Source organism: Pinus tabuliformis, chromosome 5_2 (genome assembly GCF_031772625.1).
Source record: "Pinus tabuliformis cultivar Carrire ecotype Pingquan chromosome 5_2, CPIR1, whole genome shotgun sequence".
In the NCBI taxonomy this organism is placed as follows: domain Eukaryota; kingdom Viridiplantae; phylum Streptophyta; class Pinopsida; order Pinales; family Pinaceae; genus Pinus; species Pinus tabuliformis.
Genome location: NC_142306.1, coordinates 634,778,302 through 634,803,665, shown reverse-complemented (window position 1 = coordinate 634,803,665; position 25,364 = coordinate 634,778,302). Strand labels below are relative to the sequence as shown.

At 34.9% G+C, this 25,364-nt stretch overlaps 2 protein-coding genes across 2 annotated transcripts; both read right to left on the bottom strand.

The window, feature by feature from the left end:
- Positions 1-608: 608 nt before the first annotated feature.
- LOC149160649 (uncharacterized) lies at positions 609-4,823 on the bottom strand. The gene is made up of 5 exons (XM_089434671.1): positions 4,064-4,823; positions 3,429-3,967; positions 2,959-3,308; positions 2,440-2,556; positions 609-2,127 (listed from the first exon to the last, which is right to left on the bottom strand). The coding sequence occupies exons 1-5, from the start codon at positions 4,821-4,823 to the stop codon at positions 609-611; spliced, it is 3,285 nt and encodes a 1,094-aa protein (XP_089290797.1).
- A 4,562-nt stretch (positions 4,824-9,385) lies between these two features.
- Positions 9,386-23,420, bottom strand: LOC149160648 (uncharacterized). The gene is made up of 5 exons (XM_089434670.1): positions 23,366-23,420; positions 20,579-20,811; positions 17,175-18,683; positions 16,498-16,503; positions 9,386-9,427 (listed from the first exon to the last, which is right to left on the bottom strand). Exons 1-5 carry the CDS (start codon positions 23,418-23,420, stop codon positions 9,386-9,388), a joined length of 1,845 nt encoding a protein of 614 aa, XP_089290796.1.
- Between the last annotated feature and the right edge of the window lie 1,944 nt (positions 23,421-25,364).

The following is a 25,364-nucleotide window of genomic DNA, read 5'->3' as shown; positions in this document are numbered from 1 at the left end:
CTGCCTACTGAACTGAATTCTGTAACTGTCACTTGTCTTCTTTAAACAAAAAGTTAACTAAACAGTTTTTGTTTTCCTAAGCTAACAACTAGTAACTTAAATTGTTCTGAAATAAAAAGAAACAAACATTAATTAACAAAAGACAACAGCCAATTTTGATGACCTGTCCATCCACTCCTGGAGTCTTGTCGTGTTCCTGTTTTACCGTGAGTCAGTCAGCGATCTTCTGTCTCCTTGGAGCTGGATGCTCCTGCATCAGGCTCCCGGGGTGGCAAAAAGTCATGGCTCCGTTCCATGAGGTCGTCAACAGAATAGCCCGCTTTAGTTATCTGCGTTGCGTTGAGCCAAGAACTGTCCTCTATTGGACGGTTCCGCCACTTGACCAAATATCGCAGATACTCCTTCCTGCGTGTGCGTCTAGCTACCTGTGTATCCAGAATCCTTTCGATCTCAAGGGGTGGTGCCTTTGGCAATTGTCTCGTCCAAGAATCTTCTTCATAGCTATTTTTCTGTGGCACTGTGGTTGCTGCATCATTCTCTGAATCGGCGACATAGGGAAACAGATCTGCCACGTTAAAAATGGGAGAAATTCCAATCTCAGGTGGCAACTATATTTCATAAGCGTTCGCAGAAAATTTGCGGATGATTTTGTAGGGGCCGATCTTCTTGAATTTTAGTTTGTTGTACTCCCGCTTCGGGAATCTCTCCTTACGTAAATACGCAAGGACTTCATCCCCAACGTTAAACTGAACTTCCCGACGCTTTGTGTCAGCTCGCTGCTTATACTTCTGACTGCTGTCCTGCAACTTCAGCTTGACCTGTTCGTGCAAATTGCTCATCGCTTGAGCGAATTCTTCCCCATCAGCGCTCCGTTTCTCGAGTTTCCCCAAATCCCGTAATTCATGCACTCCTCGCGGATGCATGCCGTACAAAATCTGGAACGGACTGTAACCGGTGCTGCGGTTAGGTGAATCGTTGTACGCGAACTCTGCTTGAGCAAGTACACGGTCCCATGTCCGGGAATTTTCTCCTGTCAAACTTCGAAGTAAGTTCCCTAGGCTTCTGTTTACTACTTCCGTTTGACCATCAGTCTGCGGATGATAAGCGGAGCTGAACTGCAATTGAGTATTCAACTTTTTCCACAGAGTTCTCCAAAAGTGACCAGTAAACTTTACATCCCGATCAAAGATGATGGATTTCGGGAGTCCATGCAACCGAACGATTTCAGTAAAGAATAGGTGGGCTATATAAGTGGCATCGCTGGTTTTCCTGCAAGGTACAAAATCTGCCATTTTTGAAAATCGGTCAACTACAACCATGACTGAATCGAAGCCCCGCTGTGTCTTTGGCAAACCCAGAACGAAATCCATGCTCACTGAATCCCATGGTCGACTCGGGATCGGCAATGGCAAATAAAGACCAGTGTTTTGACTATGACCCTTTGCTAGCTGACAAACTCTGCATCTACTCACGTACCTCTGCACATCTCGCTGCAGTTTCGGCCAGAAATAGAAGTGTTGTACCTGAGCAATCGTCTTGTCGATACGAAAGTGTCCAGCCAGTCCTCCACTGTGTTTCTCCTGTATTATATTTTCCCGCATAGAACAGTTGGGTATACACAGTTGTCCTCCTTTAAACAGCAGCCCTTCTTGTAGATTATAGTCTAGCCACATGCTGTTATTCCTTAACAGAGGGTTTTGGCAAGCTTCATATGCCTCCCCAAATTCGGTATCAGTTTGATACAACTCCTTCAAATGCTCAAAACCCAAGACTTGCATTGTGCTTTCCTGCAGAAGCAACGTTCTTCTGCTCAGTGCATCTACCACCTTATTCGCTTGGCCACTAATGTGCTTTAGTACGAATGTAAAATTCTGCAGATACTCCACCCAAGCTGCATGTTTGTGGTTCAATTTATGCTGTTGCATAATGTACTGCAAGGCAGAATTATCTGTAAATAAAACAAACTCATTTCCCAGCAAATAATGCCGCCAATGCTTCAAAGCTTGTATGATTGCGTAAAATTCTTTGTCGTAGGTTGAGTATTTCTGCCTACTCTCGTTTAGCTTTTCACTGAAGAAAGCGACCGGTCTGTCCTCCTGACTAAGGACTGCCCCAATGGCTGTCCCACTGGCATCACAACGAACTTGAAAAAGTTTGTTGAAATCTGGCAGTCTCAATATAGGTCTTTCAGTAATCTTTTTTTTTAAAGTTTGAAAACTACTTTCTGCCGCTTCAGTCCAGTGAAAAGGCTGATTTACCTTCTTGATCGTGTCCAACATAGGTGCGCAAATCTCGCTGAAATTCCTGATAAATTTCCTGTAAAAACTGGCTAGCCCATGGAAACTCCGGACTTCAAATAAACTCTTCGGAGAAGGCCAGCTAACTATAGCTGCCACCTTTTCCGGATCCATTTTTAATTCATTTTCTGCAATGACAAACCCCAAATACACTAGTTCTCGCTGAAAAAAGGTACACTTTTTCAGATTAATCAGCAGCTTGTTTTGCTGCAGCTTCCTCAACACACTCTGCAAATGCCTGAAATGCTCCTCTTTAGTCCTGCTAAAAATCAAAATATCGTCCAAGTAAACTATCACGAACTTCCCATTAAATTCCTTCAATACCTCATTCATCAAGCACATGAATGTGCTGGGAGCGTTGCTCAACCCAAATGGCATCACCAGCCACTCATATAAGCCTTCGTTTGTCTTGAAAGCTGTCTTCCACTCGTCGCCTTCTCGAATTCGAATCTGGTGATATCCACTCTTCAGGTCAATTTTCGAGAAATAGGCTGCCCCGCTCAAACAATCCATCATATCGTCCATCCTTGGCAAGGGAAACCTGTACCTGACAGTAATCTTGTTTATGGCTCTGGAGTCTGTGCACATTCGCCATTCTCCTCCCTTCTTTGGAGCCAAAACGGTCGGTACTGCACAAGGGCTCATACTTTCTCGAATCAACCCTTTATCAAGTAATTCCTGAACTTGCTTCCTAATTTCCTCATGGTCTTTGGGACTCATACGGTAAGCAGCCTTATTTGGCAAGCTTGCCCCTGGTATAAAGTCAATACAGTGACTAATACCCCTCCTTGGTGGTAATTCATTGGGAAGGTCATCCACCACAATGTCCCCAAATTCTTGCAGCAACTGCTGAACTTCCTTAGGCAAGTCTGATAGCTGTGTGTGTAATACTACTGCCTTCGGTCTCCTTATGACAACAAAATTGATTTCGCTGTCCTCAATCTGTTTCACAAACTCCTTTCCGCCCAACAGCAATGCCTTCACTCCACTGGCTTCTGCTGTATTTTCCTCCTTGATGGGTACAAGCGTGTGCTTGATCCCATCTTTAACAAACTTATAGCAATTCGTTTTCCCGTCATGAACTGCACTTCTATCAAACTGCCAAGGTCGTCCCAACAGTAGGTGACAGACATCCATTGGCATGACATCACAAAGGATCTTATCCTTGTACTTACCAATCTGAAATTCTACCTCACATTGTTCGTCGACTAACAGCTGATGTCCTTTCTGCAGCCATGACACTTTGTAGGGCGTACGGTGCTTCAATTTCTTCAATCCCAACTTTTCTACCATCTCCACAGCCACAAGATTGTCCGTACTCCCACTATCAATGATCAGTTTGCAGCACTTGCCCCGCGACTTGCAGACAGTGCGGAACAAAGCTTTTCGTTGATTTGGTTCTGCAACCTCCTTTGCTGGTTTCAATAGCACTTTATTCAACACCAAAGCTTCACCTGTCTCTGGTGCATTTTCTGCTTCCTGAGGTGTTGCCTCAGCATCCTCTGGCTGAACAACATAAGTTCCTCTTCCGCCTGCTGGTTCAGCTTCAGGACATTCATACGACTTGTGTCCCCATTTGTGGCAGCGATAGCACTGGACAGCTCCCCTACCCTGACCATTTCCTCGCCCCCGCTGAGGTGGTCGTCCTCCTCTAGTGCTATTGTCTTTTTCTGTTGCTCCAGCAGATTTAGAGCTGCTGCTTTCTTCACTTGGACCTGTACCTCGGCCTCTTCCAAACACTTTACCCTTCCCCCTGCCAGTTCAACCTCCTCTCCTGGCATTCTGCTTCCGGTTAATTTTTTCTTCTGCCTTCAGCGCAAACTGATAGGCTTCTTCCAATGTCCGGGGTGAAAGGATACCAATTTCATCCAAGATTTCCCCCCTTAAGCCATTCACAAATCTGGCTGTTTTCTCCGGGGTGTCTTCCACATATCCTGCCCGCAAATTTAACTTGTAGAACTCCTCTGTAAATTCTTTTACAGTCATTCCCCTCTGCTTCAAGTTCTGTACCTGCCTGTACAACATAATCTGATAATCCTTCGGCAGGAATTTCTCTTTCAGTTTGGCCTCCATTCTAGACCATTTCTTTATAGGCTGTTTGTTAAGCCTCCTCCGTTCCGCCTGAACGCTGTCCCACCACAAGGACGCAATTCCCTTCAGTTTGGTGGCAGCGAACTTCACCTGTTTATCATCACTGGTTTCCTCGAATTCGAAATATTTGTTGACTTCACTTAGCCAATCCAACAACACGTCTGCGGACAGACTTCCGTCATAAGTTGACAGCTCATGTTTTGGCTTATGACTTGACAGCAAAACCGACTTCAACAGTCTAAATTCTGGTGTCACCCCCTCTAATTCTTCCTCTGGTTCTGCCTCATCTTCATCACTGTTATCTGTCGGGTTTCTTCTTCCCCCAGCTTCTATTGCTTCTAAACGTTCTCGCAAGACACGGATCTCCTCACGGAGTCCCTCTTCTGCTACCCTCCGGACTCTTCCTCTTCCCCTTCCTCTTCTGCCAACCTCCATTTTCTTTTACTCAAAACCTGCTCTGATACCACTTTTGATGGCCCAGCCCTTCGGTGACGTGACACTCCGCCACGTGGTCACTCCTCAGGTCCTTAGCGGTCACTTGTGATGTTAAAAGATCAACACTCCGTAGATCTGCTCTGCCCCAATCTGCAACTCATCAATACACCTCCCTGCCGGTTAATTAGGGCCAGCTGCCGGTTTGTTCGGTCAATGGTTTTCCCGCCTTGGTTAAACCCTAAAGGGTTGTGCCCGGTTCATTTGTCACTTTGTTACCTTGCCGTTTCTCCCTCCGCGTTCCTCTGTTGTTTGCTCTTGAGCTCGAGCCTGGTTCGTTCCTCCGCCCGTTCGATGGCCTCCTTCTCTGTCGATGTCCACAGAACCTGGTGAAATGCTGTTCCTCTGCCTTCGTTGTTGTTTGCTGTGGTGTTTGGGTCTGTATGGCCGACTTGTTCTTAACTGTGGTTGTGGTAAGGGTTTTATCTTCTCGTAAGTTCTCTGCCGTGAGATTTCTTTCGTTTCCCGTTCCTGAACTGTGGTCTTGAACAGATACTGGTCTTCTTGGCGCTGTTGCTCCACCGAGGTTCGGGCCGCCGTCAAAGGTAAGTTAACAGTCTATGTTTTACTCCGCTCTGTATTCTTGTTGCAACCACTTACAGGTTCTGTGCCTTTGCAGCTATGGCAATGGGTTTGGTCTCCGCGGTCCTCTGTCGACCTGTTGGTAAGTTCTGGGTTTCTATTTGGCTTGCAATTTCATGATACTTAATCCTCTGTATTTGAAGGTGTCTCCGGTTCCAGTTTCGACTAACCTCCCTTTACTCTGCGTGCAGGTTGATTTGGTGTTCCCTCACGAGGGTTTCCGGTTCGTGCTGTCTTCAACTCCCTTCGACCCTGGTCCTCTGCTCAATACGGGTATTTCCGGTTTCTTTGTTTGTAACTTTCTGTCACTGTTCTTTGGCAACGGATTTTGGTCTTCGACCTTGGTGAAATGTGAGACAACTTATGACAGCGAGGGTTTGTAGTTACTCGCCCTTATGATGGTGAGGGTTTGTACATGGAACTGTATCGTTTATTAATATGAAACTCTTTTCGGTTCTGAATGTGATTGCTGTGCTATGACTTTAATATAATTTAATTTAACAGAGTGTGTTACATACGATACCTTTCGCTTGTAAGTTGTTTGTTTGCTGGAATTATGCGACCGCGTTACTCCTTGTGCTTGGCGTGCTGGTTCTGTGCGATATGGTTTGTACTTCTGGTTATACTTGTTGCCTGTAACTTTCTTTATTGCTCACATTCCTGTTACAGCTAGTTTCTTCCTGTCCAAACTCGATCTTTAAAACACAGTACATGTACAGTAGATATATGAATGCTTTCTATGGGAAATATTAGTAACAGAATACTTCTGTCATGAATAAAAACACACAGTAAATATTCGAATGTCTTCTGTGGGAAAGATTAGAAATAGAGTATCTCTGTCATAAATAAAAAGTTCTGTTACAGAGGGTTTGTATTGTCTTGCTATCTCTTATTCTTTTCTTTATGAGGGGGAAAAAAGTCCCCGTTACATTCGTTCTTTTCCTTTTTAAACTACATAAAACATAAGTGCCTACTGAACTGAATTCTGTAACTGTCACTTGTTTCTTTAAACAAAAAGTTAACTAAACAGTTTTTTGTTTTCCTAAGCTAACAACTAGTAACTTAAATTGTTCTGAAATAAAAAGAAACAAACATTAATTAACAAAAGACAACAGCCAATTTTGATGACCTGTCCATCCACTCCTGGAGTCTTGTCGTGTTCCTGTTTTACCGTGAGTCAGTCAGCGATCTTCTGTCTCCTTGGAGCTGGATGCTCCTGCATCATGAAATCTGGACTATTTGTTGGAAAGCTACAAGGATAAATGTAGTTCATGATGGATGCCAGCCAACATACTCACTAAGTTAGTGAAACCATCCTGCATCTTGTTTCCAGATTACTTTTCGACAGAGTAAAAATAAATATTAAAAGTCACATGAAGAAGGTGGTTTAAAGGTAAAATAGTCCAAAAAAACATTCTTTGATGGGCAGGGGACCCATCAAATTTAACCGTAATATGTATTGTGTAGTATGGTATTTTTTTTAGCTTTACCAGAAGTATTGCTGTTTGTTCGAGCACACTCTATCTGGGTTGAAAACAAGCCCTATCAAAACCAAACACAGCATTAAATATACATGGGTTAGAAACGCATGGATCCTAAATTTGATATATGATTTCTCCAGCAAAGGATTTTTCTTACATTGGTGCAAATCTGCGCTCATTGTTTACCTGAATGCCATCGCTGGAACTGAAGCAACGGTACCATGGCTATATAGACTAAATAGCCATTTTGAAAGCGCTTGAATCAAAAGGAGCACACGCAAATATAGAGTTATGCGGTACCACAGAGGACATCGTATTTTGGTCGACCCATAAACGAGTTTATACAAAAGTAAGAACATTTTATGTTACAGACCTTGGAGTCTAGAGTTGTTTGATATCCGAAACACTCTTTCTTTAGGAAGAATACCAATTATGGAAACCTGCAGTGGGCTTTTTAACAAAGCAACTATGCCATATAATAGAAATCACCAAACGTCAATTTTGATGTAGTAACTCTCAAAACACAGATCTAAACCTATAGATGTGTTATTCATTGAGGAGTAATTGTTTTTTTCTAATCATTTTATTGATACCAAAAGAATTGGTAAAAAGTTGGAGAGACTGCATTGTCTCTATACACCTAAGCTTCATGCAACGTCTCACTGATATGCTAGGGGATCAACTTTTCCCTGATGGACGGATGGTTAATTCCGGTGATGGACGGATGGTTAATTCCGGAAGTGTAAAACTTTTTGAATACTTTCTCATAAACTATAGATAATAAATTGGTGAATTATTTTAATCAAGTAGTCTAAGTAATGAGTTAACCTCAACCTTAGCTCAAATTATAATATTACCATTAAAAAAGATTCCATAAAAAATGCACATTCTTGTTTATGACTTTAACCCTAACCTTAGAAATTGAATATACATTTTCCCCATGAGGATAAAAAACATTTCCAAATGTAAATAACATTTTCATTTTGCCACACTTTTTCCCTTAATTTTTTGATCTAATTGGTTTCTTGTTTAACTCATTTAGAGTATTTAGTAAAACTACTTAAAGGACATGATTTAATTTTCCAAGCTCTTAACATTGGCTTCTTTGTTTGAAGCTTTACTTATTCTACATAATGGTGGTTCAACTTCAAATTTTCCATGATAAGGGGAGCCTATTTTTCCCTGGTAGTTTATGAATATTTTTCTTTTAAACACTACAGTAGTTTTAGTGGGGCTGAAGAATAATTAGAGGGTCCTAATTTTAGAGAGCAAAGTGTGAATTGCCCATGGAGTAGTGGGGCTTAAGAATAATTAGAGGGTCCTAATTTTAGAGAGCAAAGTGTGAATTGCCCATGGAGTTGATATTCAATTCGTGGTTAGTGATATTGATATCTTTTAGTTGCAAGATATTAAATTGTTTTTATACTTAAGTTAGTCATTCATATTATAAAGCTAGGTTATACTGATTTTTTATCACTATGTTGAAGTTGGCCATTCATATTATAAAGCTAGGTTATACTGATTTTTTATCACTATGTTGAAGGTAAAGGTGGGGTTGGCATACCATATTATCCAGAAGAATAGCATATTGTTCAACATAAGATTAAAACCTTATACATGAAATTGTATCATATGGGCCCTATTTTATTTTGAAGGCCATCTCCTAGGCATAGCCAACATTTATGCTCCATATGATGTAGACAAAAGTGTATCCTTATGGGAGTGGTTGTTGGAAAGGATGCCTTAAAAAGCGTGTTGGTTGTTTTGTAGTGATCTCAATGATGGCAAAGATTCCAAAAGGAAAGGAGCGGTTGTTGACTACATGCATGTCACGAGGAGAGAAGTCAACTACTTTATTCAAAATAGAATGACACTTGACTTAATCAAAGGTATCCTTCACCTTGCCCTCATGACACTATGGAGGTATCATCCTTCACCTTGGCCGTCATGACACTATGGAGGTATCACAATATATTTTTCAAAATCTTTGAGTAAAAGATTGTTATTAGAATGCAAATAAACATGAAAAAGTAAATCTTAAAGTTAACAAGAAAGTATTTAAACATAAATACCTTAGTAATCACCATCATAATCATTCATAAACCTGAAATTAAAAACACTTCAATAAATGAAAAATAGTATTAAAATTGAAAAAATGATTTATAAAATGTCTCATGAACTTTATCCATCCAAAATTGGCTCAACTATGCATTTTAAAAAAAAATGGCTCATCATGCCTAGGATATATAATCAAAGTGTGTGCAAAAACATAGAAAAATGTTATTGAGTATCATAGATACAAAATAGAACCCCATGGCCAAAATGACACATCATATCTAAAGGTACATAATAGGTCACTCACTACTCCCACTGTGACAACTACCAAGTGTATCTCACAACGAAATGATCGTCCTCTTATTCCCAACAAAAGCTCAAGTCTTCTTACATATCTGAGATATTTGTCTTTATTTGTCTTTCTAGAGACTGCAAAAAAAAACAAAATTCATATAATTAAATTCATATAAGTTTTTCCACAATGAATTAATGCACTTACACAATGATAATTTATAACTCAAGTCAAGAAAACTCACCAAAGATGAAAGTATATATCATTTGTGTCTTGCTTTCTTCTGTGGCCTTGAACTATATGCAGTGCTTCCCTACAATAGTTACAAGAATCAAAATGAGAAATGTAATCAATTTCCATAATATATATTCCATTCATGATAGAAAAAAATAAATTATTAGCAAATGATCCCCTACAATAGTTACAAGAATAAAAACGAGAAATGTAATCAATTTCCATAATATATATTCCATTCATGATAGAAAAAAATAAATTATTAGCAAATGATCTCACTGGTAATGGAGATTGACTAGAACGAGGAGTGCTTGGTTGGACAAGACTCTATAAGGAAACAATTGGTGTAGGGTCAATAGCCACAACAACACTGGATGAAACAAGGGGATTTGTAGTACAGGGGGTTGGTCCAACAATAATGGATGAAACAAGGGGATTTGTATGAGAGGGGATTGGTACAACCATCCTTGATGAAACAAGGGGATTTATAGTGGGGGGGTTGGTGCAATTGCAATGGATGAATGAAGCTGAGTTATAGGAGTGGGCACTGATGTATCTATAGAGGAAGAAACAAGGGGAACGATAGCAGATTCAATTAGGACTTGGAACAACAAAAAGTTGGGTACTGATGTATCTATAGACGAAGAAACAAGGGGAACTATAGCAGATTCAATTAGGACTTGGAACAACAAAAAGAGAATTCAACACTGGCACTCTTAAAATTTGTCTTCAAATCATTGAATAAATTGCAAAACACCCTACATGGTTAAGTAACAATGGAATTTCTTGAAAACCCTTAGATTGTATCTATGCACATTGAGTTAACAACTTTGTGTAGTGGTTATAAGAATGCTTATCAAATCATGAATGTACTTATACTTGTCAATGTGTAATACTGGGGAACTCATTATCACAATTTTATCCATCAACTTCTTAAAAAGACTCCAAAAATTTCTATCATATAAACTTAAATTAAAATATTTCAATTATTATAATTTAATTATTCTATAAAATCTATATCAATGACAAATCTATAACCTCTATATAATTTATTTTTATATAAATAAATTATACGTTTTTTTTCAGTTTTCGTTGTAATTTTTATATCTAAATTATTTAATGAAAAAAGTGATGATTTCTTTAACTTAAATATGTTAAGCGAATAAATTAAACAGAGTGCTCCTCACATGATGAGTTGAAACGACTTGGCTGGAATAAATTCCTGACAAAAGAAAAAATATAAACATGGAAATTTTGTATGGAATCATATAACGAGGTGGAGGAATTGTCTGGACAGTTAAAAGTGACTGAATTTGGATAAAAAAATTAAAAAAATCTTGTAAATGCATTGTTTAAAAACATTTACAACGAAGTTTAAAAACATTTACAAGATTTAAATGCATTTACAAAACTTTTTTAAAAACCTTTGAAGTTTAAAAAGTATAATTTAGATTTACAAAAATCCTTGTCAAATTTTCTCTAAATTTCCAAAACTTTCCAAGAAACTCGTTAACCTGATTAGGCTAAGCGATTAAGTACCATCAAATACAAATACAGTAAACAGAAAATAATTCAAATATAAAATAAACATGGAAACTCCGTACCATCAAATACAAATACAGTAAACAGAAGATAATTCAAATTATTCCCTCTCAGTAAAATTTATCGCGGCCTATGCCGAAATTCCAATGTAAAGAGAACAATATCATGACAAAAAGCACTTTAACATTTTCTTATACGTCTGGGTTTTCATATACATCTGGAGTACATGGTACAAATAACTAGAAAAATGGGGTCCTTACCAGTCTAAATTCATTATGTTTAAGAAAATTCATGGCGTATAGTTTTGTCCGAGGAATGCTGTAGTATGTAAAATATGTTGTAATATATAAAATATTATTTTAACTAAATAATTGTAAATTTAAAATAATTTATTTGGAATTTGAAAGTGTAAATGGTATTGTAAATTTTTTATAATTTTAGAAATAATATAATTGAGAACTAATATAGAGATGTATTGATTTAAGAATGAAATTATATATATATATATATATATATATATATATATATATATATAAAGTTGGTGATAGGTTGTTTTATTAACATATTTTTTATATGAAAGTTATTTGTAATTTGTAGATAAGTGATCTAAGGTTCAAATATCTGATCATATTATCTTTTTATAGATGATATTAGTGATTTTGACATCTTAACCAATAACTAATCCTACCAGTGAGAGATAAACTAAAAAATAAAACATATAACCATGAAATAATGAGAAAAATAAGATTTTATTCAATTTATTTTTAATCATTATAAAAGTTATAAAGATGATGAATAACTTTTTTCTAAATTTTTTAACTTGAACAAAGTAACTCATATATGGTTGTCAATTTGAGTAAAGGAGCCTTCAACCAAAGAATAAGAATACTAATCCAATAGGTTCGAGAAGATTCTAAGGAGAAAGACATAGTTCACTAATTGATTGAGGATATGGAGCTTGGAAATAAGGACTTTATTCCCTTATGTTGGTTTGGAAGATACAATTAAAAACTATGTTTTTTTATTAAGTAAATTATGTTTTCCAAATTTATTAGAATATTAGATATTTATTTCACAATGTATAATTATAAGGATTTTTAACTATTTAAGAAATATATAAACTCTCATTTTTACATATATTAAGTAGGCAGAAGTTTCCTTTAATACACTAGGTTTTCAATTTTACTTTTAAAAATATATAAAGATTTTTCAATTAAAATATTATAAAATGGTTAAAGGATTTTAGTTTGAGTGGTTTGATGAAAAAATATTTTTAGCAAATGAAATAAATAACAAACCATTACATAATGATTTTATAGAGAAAACACTTCTAATAAAAAACAAAAAACAAAAAAAGACACACACTTTAGAACATACCCCATTCATTATTTAGTGACTAAATGGTTATAGTAGGTTATAGAGTGTCTACTCTTTCAACAACATTATTTAGCAACAACATAATGCTTGTAAATAAATTTTGTGAGCATAAGGATGAGTCAAATCTCACACACTTGTTTTCCTCAATAAACAGGAATTACAAAACCATAAACCATTTATAGTTTTATAGTTCCACAAGATAAAAACTACAAGTCTACTACTTAATGTTTGTTTCATGCTAGAAATCTACATTTATTCTAATCCACTACTGAAAAATTATTCCATGGTACTACTTAATATTTATTCTCTACTACAACTTAGTAATCATTAGTTTCTCTACTACATAAATACAAGGTTTATGACCAACATATCACAACATTCTCCCCCTTGTCATACACCTTCTCAAACTATAACATATATTGAATGGAACTTGAGCTAAATTCTAGGGACCATAAGGTCCATATACTCACATCACCACTTGAATTCACAAGTGCTCATTGATTTTGACAATGCAGTTGCAACATTCCAATAGTGTGAGATTTATACAATGTCACATTTCTATCATCTACCATGTCCTTTGATGAAATTGTATTGGTTATCTATATTTTTTTCCTCACATGATAATTCATTTTTTAGCAAAAGGAACAAAATTGTTACCACACATTAAACCAAATAACAACTATATCACCTAGCCTTACTTATGAACATTCTAAACATGATTTCATAAGCCAAATGACCTCCTTAGAGGCATGAGTAATTGCCATGTAATCTAAATTTGTAGTTGATGAAGAAAATTGATTATTTTTTGATCCAAATTATTGCCTCACCAAACAATCAAAGTAAATACTCACTCATAAATATTTATACCACATATATATCCCAAGCATTGAAGAATGGTATTTAGTACCCTAGATACAAAATAACATGTCATGGAAAAATAGCACACCATGAAAAAGTTACATAAAATGCCACTCGTTTATTGCTTCAATCGTCAGAGCTACAAGGTGCATCCCCAAGGATCCCCAAGAAAATCAACCACTCTTTACTCCAAAAAAAAACTCAAATCTTCTTACATATTTAAGTTATTTGTTTTTCTAGAGAACAAAAAAGGAGGGGTGGTAATTTTTAGTGGATATGAACATTGTTAAAATTCCTAGAATTTAGTGAAAGGTATAACTTTTATAAAAAGTATGATTTATATATTAGGAAGACTCTTACATAGAATAAACTATAATATAGAAAGTAATTAATCATTCATTCACATATATATATATATATATATATATATATATATATATATATATATATATATATATATATATATATATATTCAATTAGTTGACTTTTTTTTCCAAATTGAATTTACAAAAGAAAATTTACTTACTCATTCCAAAATAAATAAATCAAACCAAAATTTAACTTTACCAAAAAAAAATTGTAAACGAAACTTAGTTTTCCATTTATTAATTCATTTAAAAAAAAATAAAATAAAATTTCCATTTCAAGTTATGAATCATCAATAATTTCTTTTATTTATTTGATTACATATAATTCCATTTATTTGATTAGATATAATTCCACTGAAAATTCAAAAAGGCACTCTACCAATTGAAAGTCAACCTTGTATTTGGTTCACCAATTATAAGATCAATGTATATGGCCACTACCATGGGAAATTTAGTCAACCTATTTGGCTCACCAAATATAATATAGATGTATATGGCAACTACCATGAGAAAGTTTGAATTTTGGAATGAATCTACACAAATGGAAGTCATTAACTTTGAGAATATTAACTTGATTATGCGTGTGCAATGAACCAATATAGTTTAAAGTAATATACTTTCATTACTAAAAGGTAGTGTTTACTAATGTTTATACGTTGAAAGGAAGCATGAGGAATATAGTTTTTAGGAAGCAGGAGGAATATACCATTTACACTAATTATTGAGAGAGAAGAATGTGGTGAAAATTTAAATTAATAGTTGCAAATGAAATGTAAAAAACAAATGAAATAAATAGAGAAATATTATACAATGTTTTCATAGAGAAATACCTTCGAAAGAGGAAAAAAATGCACACTTTAAAGCATGCCCAATTCATTATTTAGCCACTAAATGGCTATAATGTGATACAGGTTACTTTGCTCTTACCAACATTTTTAGCAACAACATAAGGATTATGAAGAATTTTTTTTTCAACATAATAATAAGTGAAAACTCACACACTTTGTTTTCCTCAAGCCCTACCACTCAATAAATAATAATTACAAAACCATAAACCATTTATGGTTTTCTAATTCAAGATGATGGAAGCTAGTACAGTTTATTTGGCCAACTAATGCTACTTAATATTCATTTCTTGCTAACAATCTACATTTATTCCCCATCATTAAACAATTATTCCCTATTACTAATCAGCAATTTTTACATGCTACAACTTAGTAATCATTAATTTATCTTCTACAAAAGTACAAGGCGTGTGACACATGTCACAACCTAATCCCATTTTTTATATACCTTTCATGAGGATAAGGGAGAATGGATGAAACTATGAGATAATTTCTAGGGGGACAACGTTTGGATTCACATCAACATTTGAATTTACATGTACACATTGATTTCATCAATGCATATGCAAAATTCTATAAAGTGCCAACTTTATATAATATCACATTTTTATCCTATACCATGTACCTCATGAAATGGTGTTGGATAGCCATATGCTTTTTTCTTTGCACGGAAATTCAAATTCTTAGAAGAAGAAATGCACTTTTACCGGCACATTAAACCACATAACAACTCTATGACCTAGCCCCACTTCTAATGATGTTTTTAAGCCAAATGACCTCCTTAAAGACATGAGTAGAAACCATAAAATATACATGTGTATTCAACAAAAAAAACATATTTTATTGCTTGTTGATCCAAATCATTGCTCCACCAAACAATCAAAACACATATTTGTTCATAGATATCCGTACTACACATATATCCCAAACATGGAAGGATGGCATTCAGTACCTTAGATATAAAATTACACCTCATGGGAAAAAGTGGAACATCATGGCTAAGATACATAATAGGTCACTCATTGATTGATTCTGCCCTCATAGCTACTAGGTGCCAAGAAAATTATCCTCCTCTCGCTCCTAATAAATATTTAAATATTGCTACATAATGGAGATACTTATCCCTTGAGAGACTAAAAAAAGGAAAAAACATTCATATAATATTTTTCCACAATAAATTAACACGCTTACAAAATGATATTTTATAATTCAAGCCAAGAAAACTTACTATAGATGAAGCTAGATGTTGTGAGGTTCTTGCACCCTCTCGCTTCCTTAACCTCTTTTCAATGTTTTCCTCCTACAATTACAATAATCAAAGCATGAAATTTAATAAAAAATCCTAAAATAAATTCCATTCATGATAGATAAATATTTCATTAACACATTATCTCACCTTGGCTAACTTAGGTGATGATGGAGATTGACTAGTAGACTGTGCACTCGACTTGATAATTTGCTCTGAGGCAACAACTGGTGTAGGGTCATTAGGTATATTGTCAAAAAGTGCAGGGTCAACAAGTGCAGCCAAAATGGATGAAATCATGTGAGTTGTAGTGGGGGAGGTTGGTTCAACCAAAGTTGATGAAAGTGGAGTTGTAGTGGGGGAGGTTGGTTCAACCAAAGTGGATGAGACAAGGGGAGTTGTAGTGGGGGGGCTGGTGCAACCAAAGTGGATGAGACAAGGGGAGTTGTAGTAGGGGGCGCTGGTGCAACCATAGTGGATGAGACAAGGGCAGTTGTAGCACAAGGGGCTGGTGCAACCCTAGTGGATGAAACAAGGGGAGTTGTGGTATTGGAGATTCGTGCAACCACATTGGATGAAATAAGGGGAGTTGTGGTAGGGGGAGTTGGTGCAACCACAATGGATGAAACAAGGGGAGGTGTAATAGGGTGGATTGGTACAATCATATTGGATGCAAGAAGAGGAGTTGTTGCAAGGGATTTTGGTGTAGCTAGTGATAATGAAAAATGAGGCTTAACCTGTACCTGAAACCAATCCAAGAAAAAGTCAGCATTAACACTCAAACACTCCTACCATGGGTCCTCAAATTATTCAATAAAGTGTGAAAAAGGCTACATAGTTAAAATTAAAATTGTTAGTTGTTATCGTCCAAACATTTCAACCATTTATATTTATGTTGCTTCAGCTTTTGCCTTCTGCTTTTTCATATTAAATTTTGATTTCCATGTTATTTAAGAAAAATACTAAGATGTCGCAAATGTTGAGCTTCCTTGTGCAGGGAAAGGAAGGCAGCTAATAAATTAAACAGATTGCTGCTTTGCTTCAGCTTTTGCCTTCTCCTTTTTCATATTAAATTTTGATTTCCATGTTATTTAAGAAAAAAAATTAAGAGGTCGCAAATGTTGAGCTTCCTTGTGCAGGGAAAGGAAGGAAGGCCAATAAATTAAACAGATTGTTGCTCTCACGATGTGTTCAAATGACTTACTGGCAAACATGAGATTCCATTCTATCAAATACAGTAAACAAAAAATAATAATTAAAAATTTTCTTGACAGTTAAAAATTATCACTGCCTATGCTGAAAGGTCATTGTAAAGAGAACAGTCGGTGTGCATTGCAAGAAAAATGCTCTTCAAAAATTTCATATACATCTGGAGCAGACAGTGCAAAGAACTATAGAAAAATGAGTTTCTTACCGGTTTAAATTCAATGTGCTGAGAAAATTCATGGCATATATTCTCGCAGTAAGAAGTATCATACTGAACCGGCCAGTAAGTCAAACAAATGAAGCCGCTCAAGAGCCATCTCAATGTCTGCCCTTCTAAATCTCTGTTCACCCTCCACGTGAAGGAATGCCCACAATGATCTGTGAACGCTACACCCACTTTCTTTGTCAAAGAGGAGCAATTCTCATGTCTGAACCATGCATGGCTTCGTTTGAACCTGTTCAAATTTTTGCTGTCCATATTTGGCTCTGTCATGGACACAATCTTCTGTCCTGTACCGTTATCGTGGAGAGCCCATCCAAGCTTTCCAGTACTATTTGCTTTTTCCTCTGACTGGTAAAATTTCCAGCTGCAGTTCCGGATTCCCATGGATTGCTCAGACTGATATCTAATGGTTCCGGGATCTTTGCACGATTTAGTCCGCGAAAAATTTAGGATATTGGATTGGTCAAGTAAGGGAGAAATTGATAGGAAGATCTGTGACGGAAAATGGCGTTCGCTTTTTAACCCTAACTCTTTCAGTTCTTTCTCTCTCTCTGGGTACTGATGAAATGAAAATGGAGTAATGTCGCACTCCACATTATGGATGTGAATCTCCACATCTATCCAATCTGGAAATATTTCAACGGTGTATCGGAGCTGAATAACGGCCTGCAGATGATTTAGGGTTAAGGCATAGTGAAGCAACTTGTCCTTTGTCTGGTCGCAGAACTCCTTGTTACATCCAAGACCCATGAGAAGAAGGGGAGTGTAGGTTCTTATCATCCAAGACCCAGGATCAGATTTTAAGCTCTTTGAGAATGAAAATGGTTTCATCACTGCACGTGCCTCATCGTCACGGTTGCCATCATAATAGTCTTGTGTGAAAGTGGATGCCACCATGAGCATGAGCTCATCTACGCCATCGTTGCCCATGGCTGTCAGAAAATCGATTTTGCTTCCCATAATGGCTCTGTCCAGCTCTTCTTCGGGAAACTGTAACATTCCGACCAAATTTTCTTTCCTGTGGGCGATGGTGCATGCGGCTAGAAACGCAGAGCTGAAAAGACGTTGAATCTGCAGAACGACTGAATGGGTGAGGAGTTCAAGTATAGAAACCCTGGAAATCCTATATGTATCTGAAAATATATATTCTATCATAATCGCTAAGAAGTGGAGGGGCTTGATGTTGCAATGATCCCAATTTGCGAGAGGCATACTTCCCAGACTGTAGATTAGTCCAAAGGGAGAATTAATGTTTTCGTAGAATGACATCTCCACTTGAAAGTAGAGCAGCCCTGATTCATCAACTCTTTTCATAACAAATTTATCAATTTTGATTTTCTTGTTGTGGGGAAGCGAACTTGTGAGTGTCAGGTAGGGGGAATCGGCGAAATCTAGAGAAGAAATGTCCACGTCTGACTGAGATTCCTCCCAAGCCGACGTTGGTGGAAGATTAGAAATCCAATCATAAAATGTTGGAGGCATCGTCCTTTGAACCTGCATGCAGGCATCAGCTCTGTCAGTAAGGCATGCAGTAAGAAATTAGAAATCATTTGAAATCTGTACGTAAATGATCTCGAAATTATAACATAATTTAAATGGTCTATAAGTAATGCAGGAATTATAACTTAATTCGGAAGGTAATGCAGAATTCAGAACCAAATGGAACGCATTGTTCTGTTTTACCGGGATGCCGTTCTTTAGGTTTTGAGTTTGGTATATTTTAATATAAAATTATTTTTGTTTAGTTTCTAATTATTCTAGATTTTTAATAATTTTTTACATATAAGAAATTGTCTATTTTACTGCACTTGATAACATTACCAAAATGTAATTCTATGATGTTTCACATAGTTGAAAATTTCTAAGTAAAATATTTTAAAATGCATATAGAGGTGAGAGAGATAGAGAGTTTTGGGGATTAGGGCTCGGCAGGAGGATATCCGAGGCTACCAAAATAGAATTGAAGTTTTCTGTGGCTGAATACGTGTTGAACGCTGATGGTGATGGAAGTCGAACGTTTAGGATCATGCAGGAATGTTACACCTTATTTAGAGAAAAGATTATTTTTTTAAATTGAAGAAAATATGTTTGGAGTAGCTCTCAGAGGTATATAGTTTTGAGAAGAAAATGTGCCTGGAGCAGCTCTCAGGAGTAAGAGGTATAAACATAGAGGTACATAGTTTTCATAAGAAAATATACTTGGAGCAGCTCTCAAAATACATAGTCTTAAGAGAGATTAGACCCCAGACCTGGGAAACCAAATATCTATAAGTAACCATTTGATTGTGGTTATGAAAGTCGAACCTGAATGTTTAGGAACTGCAGCAGTATTACACTTTTAAAGAAAAGATGATTTGTTTTAATGGAAGAAAATGTGTTGGAGCAGCTCTCAGAGGTATAGTTTTGAGAAAAAATGTGCCTGTAGCAGCTCCAGGAGTCAGAGGTACAAACATAGCTCAAAAATACATAGTTTTGAGAGAGATCTGGGAAACCAAATCTATATGTGTTATAGTTTGACAAGCCTGAAAAGGGGTTCGTGCCAGTGGGAAGGAGCAGGAACCACAATGGAGAAATCATATTGGGGCTGAACACCAGCTCATTTGATCAACGAAATCATCCAGAAATTTAAACTTAAATAAAAAAGAAAACTTAGTAAGAATATTCTAGCCAAAACCCTGGACCCCCTGGACTCTGGAGCCAGACAGTTATAAGTTATTCAAAACCTGAACTTACTATTCAAACCTGAACCAGGGGTTGTAGCTGGTCCGTTTAAGTGTTCAACGTTCTATCGGCCTTCATTGTTTTAATTATAAGTTCGAAAGGCCCGAATAGCGTAACATCCACTGCGAAAGAGCCAATTTCACAGTGGATCCTTTGCCAGCATTTTTCGAGGGAAACCCGAACTCATCTCGATCCTGACCAATTGAATTTTGCAGAAGAGAAATGAGGGCATGGTTTGGGGCTAAATGATTTTAACCTAAAGGAACCCAACGATAACGGGGAGAAAGCTAAGCTATTGGTTCCGAAGCGCTACACATGAGCTGTGGACAAAGGGACAGAGTAGGCATGATGTACATATTATCACAAGGGCCCGAGACTGAACGATGTTTCCCCTTCGACTGCTACAGAATTTGGCGATAGCACTATGGCGCATTTGGAAATGAGTATTACGGTGTAAAACCAGTGATTGAGGCCCACAGTGGACGAGAGAAAAGAATAAAAGCAACCGTAGCATGGCTAAATAAGCTGAAAATCCATTTGGATGAAAGCGCTTGAATCAAAAGGCCGACACGCAAATATGGGGGTTATGTGTCACCATAGAGGACAGCGTATTTTCGTCAAGCCATGCATGAGTTTATAGAAAAGAAAGAAAATTTTGCTCTACATACCTTGGAGCGTAGAGGCGGTTGATCTCTGAAACGATCTTTCTTTGAAAGAATACCAATTATAGAAATCTGCAGCGTAGAGGCGGTTGATCTCTGAAACGATGTTTCTTTGAAAGAATACCAATTATAGAAATCTGCAGTGCGCTTTCTCACAAAGCTGCTATGACATGCAATTGAAATCACCAAATGTCGATAGTAGCGGTTAAGCACAAATATGGTAGCTGTTAAACACAAATCTGCGAGAAAGATTGAAAAGAAATTGAGCAGCAATCTCCTTTTTAACTTTAAAATATCTGAGTTGAGTTTAGAATCTAAAATCTAAACTTACATGGAGTCGATTATTTATATCTCTGTAATTGCTTTCTATTTTGATCCCATAAGAATTGGTAGACTTGTGGCTTGCAAGGTTGGGGTAGAGTGGGAGCCATGCACTTCCTTTTTACTCCGGCGGGTAATGGAATTTCCCACAATTATGTTAGTGCGCTTAATTTCCAATCTGGATGGGTTATAATATTAGTTAGCAAACACTTTCCAGGGAGTAACATATTCGTACTAAAATCTAGTGAAATCGGTACGCGGATGTTAATCCGGAGATCCCTTGTCCTATAAATAAGGGAATTTAAAAAGGGAATTTAAATAAGGGAATTTAAGACACGACACCAATATATTGTGGAATTTGGTCATAAGTTCTCGTGATAAATCGTACTTGTTGGTTCCAAACGTGTCGGCCAAAAATTTTCTCATGTGATTTCTACCGAAAGACTTTGTTTAACAAATTATTATTGTTGTTTAGTTAATCCGGAGATCCCTTGTTCCATAAATAAAGGAATCACACCAATATAATGCGGAACTTGGTCATAAACTTAAATAAATTATTATTGTTGTTTTTATTTTTTTATATAAGAAAAAAAGAAAATTGTTTTAACGTATTTTTTTATGCAACACATTACTTCTTGATAAACCCCTAGCTAAAAACCTAATTGAGTTGGACTTCCTTGTGTATTGGACGAAAGACAAATCTACCCATTATGGGATCGTGATCCCTTGTTCCATTATTCTTTTTATTTTTTTGTAATTAAGCTGAGTTGGACCTACCTATCTATTGGATGAAAAGGAAATCCCTTGATGTCAGACTTGGTCATAACCTTAAAAAAAATATTATTATTATTATTATTATATAGCTAGGTTGAATTGGGGATACCCATAATGGGATCCCTTTAAGTTGTTTAATCCGGAGAATCTAAGTGCAAGGGCTTTTGAGAGTGCTAATTTCATTTATTCATTCAAAAATGTATATTAAACAACAAAAAAATCTCAATCTTGCTAGATACTAGGGAAAAGGACCATTTCACATATATATATATAAACACTCATTATTAATATGCATCTCATTTAATTTGTTATTTTTAAAATTTATTTTAAATAATAAATTAGAATTAAATGTGCCACTTGTCATACTCATTTGTAGAACACACAAAGCTTCTTAAACTTTAAATTAAATTATTATTATTGATTTTGTTTCTTTTTAAATACTATAATTTAATCAACCATAATTCCGTAAGTGGAAAACTTTTTGAATACCTCTCCATAAACTATAAAGTATAAATTAGATAACAACTTTAATTAAAAAGCCTAAAAAATGAACTAATAATTACTTTAAATAATAATATTTGCTCAAAAATATATACATTCATAATTAATTTGTGTATAGCTTCAAGCCTATAAATTAAATATGCATTTTCGCATCTCAACATTTTATAAAATTATTATTTCTAGTGTTTTCAACCTATATTTTTCAACATTATTTCCTCTCACTAAAATGAAAAACATTGAGAAATATAAATAACATCTTCTTAAGAACCTAATCCCTCATTTATTCCTTTCCTCATGTGTTTTTCCTTAAAATAATCTATAGTCTCTTATTTGAACCCAATAAGAATATTTAACACATTATTTTCTTTGTTGCCACTACTAATATAAAGATATGGGCTCCATTTTCTAATTGAATAATCCAATTCTTACCTCATCTTTCCTTAAGAATGTCTCAACAATAAATCAATAGAAGAGAGGTTGATCTTGGAATCATAAATATATCAATGTGTTTGTTAAGAATGTTTCAACAATAAAGTAATGGAAGAAAGGTTAACTTTGGAATAATAAATATGTCAATTTGTTTGTTATTTTTATGTGGAGATAGAATAATGAAAATTGTTAAAAGTTTTAATGTGAGATTTTTCATTCAAGTTTTATTTGTTTTATCTCATGGTTGTTAAATTTCAAAATTTTCTACCTAGTTATGATCTTAGTTTTCTCTTTCATAATTTATGAATATTTTTCCTTCAAACACTATGGTTTGCAGTTAAAATTTTAAGACTAATTCTGGATTTTTATTCATGAATATATAGACATATTATGTGCAGTGGGAATATGGTCCTCATTTGAGAGTGTAGAGTGTGAATCATCAACAAGAAAACAAGTGATCCTAGAGTATTATTGTATTTTAGTTTTTATAGAGAGGAATCAGTAACTAATCACTTCAATTTTGACTACCACTATAACCCCTAGAGTAGTTCCAACAACTCGCAAGGTGACACTTAGTAAGAAATTTGCAACTTGGTAAGAGTTGAGGCATCCCACATGGGGTGTCTATTCTTCTAACTTTATTAGAATAAGCCAATATGCCACTCTACAAGAGCAAAAACTTGGGTGACGAGTATCATAAGAAATTTTCCAAACCACATGAGTTAGACAATCATTGGAAAAGGTTTAATTCTCGTGCGAGACACTTACCCTGGTAGACTTGGGGAAAGCCATAGAGAAACCTTGAATTACTAGTCAAAGTCATAGTTGTACCTATAGAAATTATATTGATGGCTTGTAGAAATATAAGTAGATTGAATCCCACCCCCAAATCTTTCACTTAAAAGAAAGGTATGCATTTGATTAAACAAGTGATACAAGTTATAAAAATACAAACCCAATATAAAAGGAACTCGCTCACACTAATAACATTTAAATCAACAAAGAAAAGATGCAGTGAAGTAAATGTGATAATAAAAATAAATAAAAATATAATGATATCAAATATTCATTAAATATTCATATTTTTTTAATACATATATATTTATATTTTTTTAAGACATATATAAAACATAGTGATTTCATAGTGTTATTTTGTAAATTTAAATAAATCAAAATTATTAATTTATAAATTATATTTTAAAGAATATAAATTATAATTTTATTATGGCTGATGAAATGTTTTTTTTCATAATATTAAAATTAATTTTAATTATAAAACTTAATTAATAATAATTATAAATAAACATTTCATAATAATATTTTTTATTAATTAAATATTATATAATATTAATTAATCAATAATATAATTATTTTAAAACTTATTATAGTGATTAGGTTTGTTTGGATAGAGACTTTCAAGAAGACACTAAAATGAGTAAATATTCTAAGTGATATAGTTTTCATCATGTTTTAAATAATTTTCCAATATATATGGCATGAGAAATGACTCTCTCAATATATCAAGAATTTGTGATCAAGTGGAAAAGTGATTCCAAAACTATATATTGTAATAATTATTGAAGGAGGGAAAAGACCATATATTGCCCCTTTGCTAAATAAAAATGTAAAATACAATTAAAAGCAGTGTTCATATTTTTAATTTTTTTGGATCATATTTATATTTTATATTATTTTCCATGTTTCTTTTCAAAATGAATGAAATTAAAATTAGTGTTATTACTTTTAACATTTATTTTGACCATATTAATAAAGAGAAATTAAATTATCGAATGGAGTTTCAAAGGTTAGTCATGTTGGTTAGATTAGGGATATTCTATTATTAATAAACATGTCAAGGGCCTTTCTCTAAATATTTCCACATTTCAGTTGCCCATTTCACTTCTCATGAGCATCATTATGCGCAGATTGTGGCCCTTATATCTGTCCTATTTTGATGATCTTGAATCAAAAGTGAAAATTGATATGTTTAAGAGTCAAAATAAATATGTTTAAGATTTCTTAATTGTATTAATAAGGTATACAATTTTCATAAGTAAATATTAATAATTTGTTTAAGTAAAAATGTGTTTGTTTGTTTTTTGTTTTTTTTTTTTTTTTTAATATAGGTAACTAATATATTTTATTATATGATTTATAAATATTATATTATGTTGATTTTTATTGGTTCATTAAAATTTGGAGTTTTGTTGTTATTTTAAATTGCATATATTTCGGATAATCTCAAGTTTTAGGAATATTTTTTCTTTTCTTTTCCGTATATCTAAACTTCGTGAATGCATATGTCATATTAATAATTTGTTTAAGGAAAAATGTTTATTTTTTTTTAAATCTTTGATATAGGTAACTAAGATATTTTATTTATATAATTTATTGATAATTTTTTATGTTGATTTTTATTGGCATTTTATTTATATAATTTATAGATAATTTATTATGTTGATTTTTATTGGCCCATTAAAATTTGGAGTCTTATTAGAAATCTCCCATGTCCTTAAATTGCATACTTCAGATAATCTCAAGTTTTAGGAATATTTCTTCTTTTCTTTTTAGCATATCCAATGTTCGTGAATACATATTTCATATTTAATTATTTTTTCATATCCAAAGTATTTAATTATATCCCTACCCATATTCGAGCATGTTGCCACTTCCATTTCCCTGATGCCACATGTTCTCCACATCTTTTCTCCTACTTCATAGCTTTCCCTTTAATCCATTGCTTCACAAATACACTACTTCATCATCA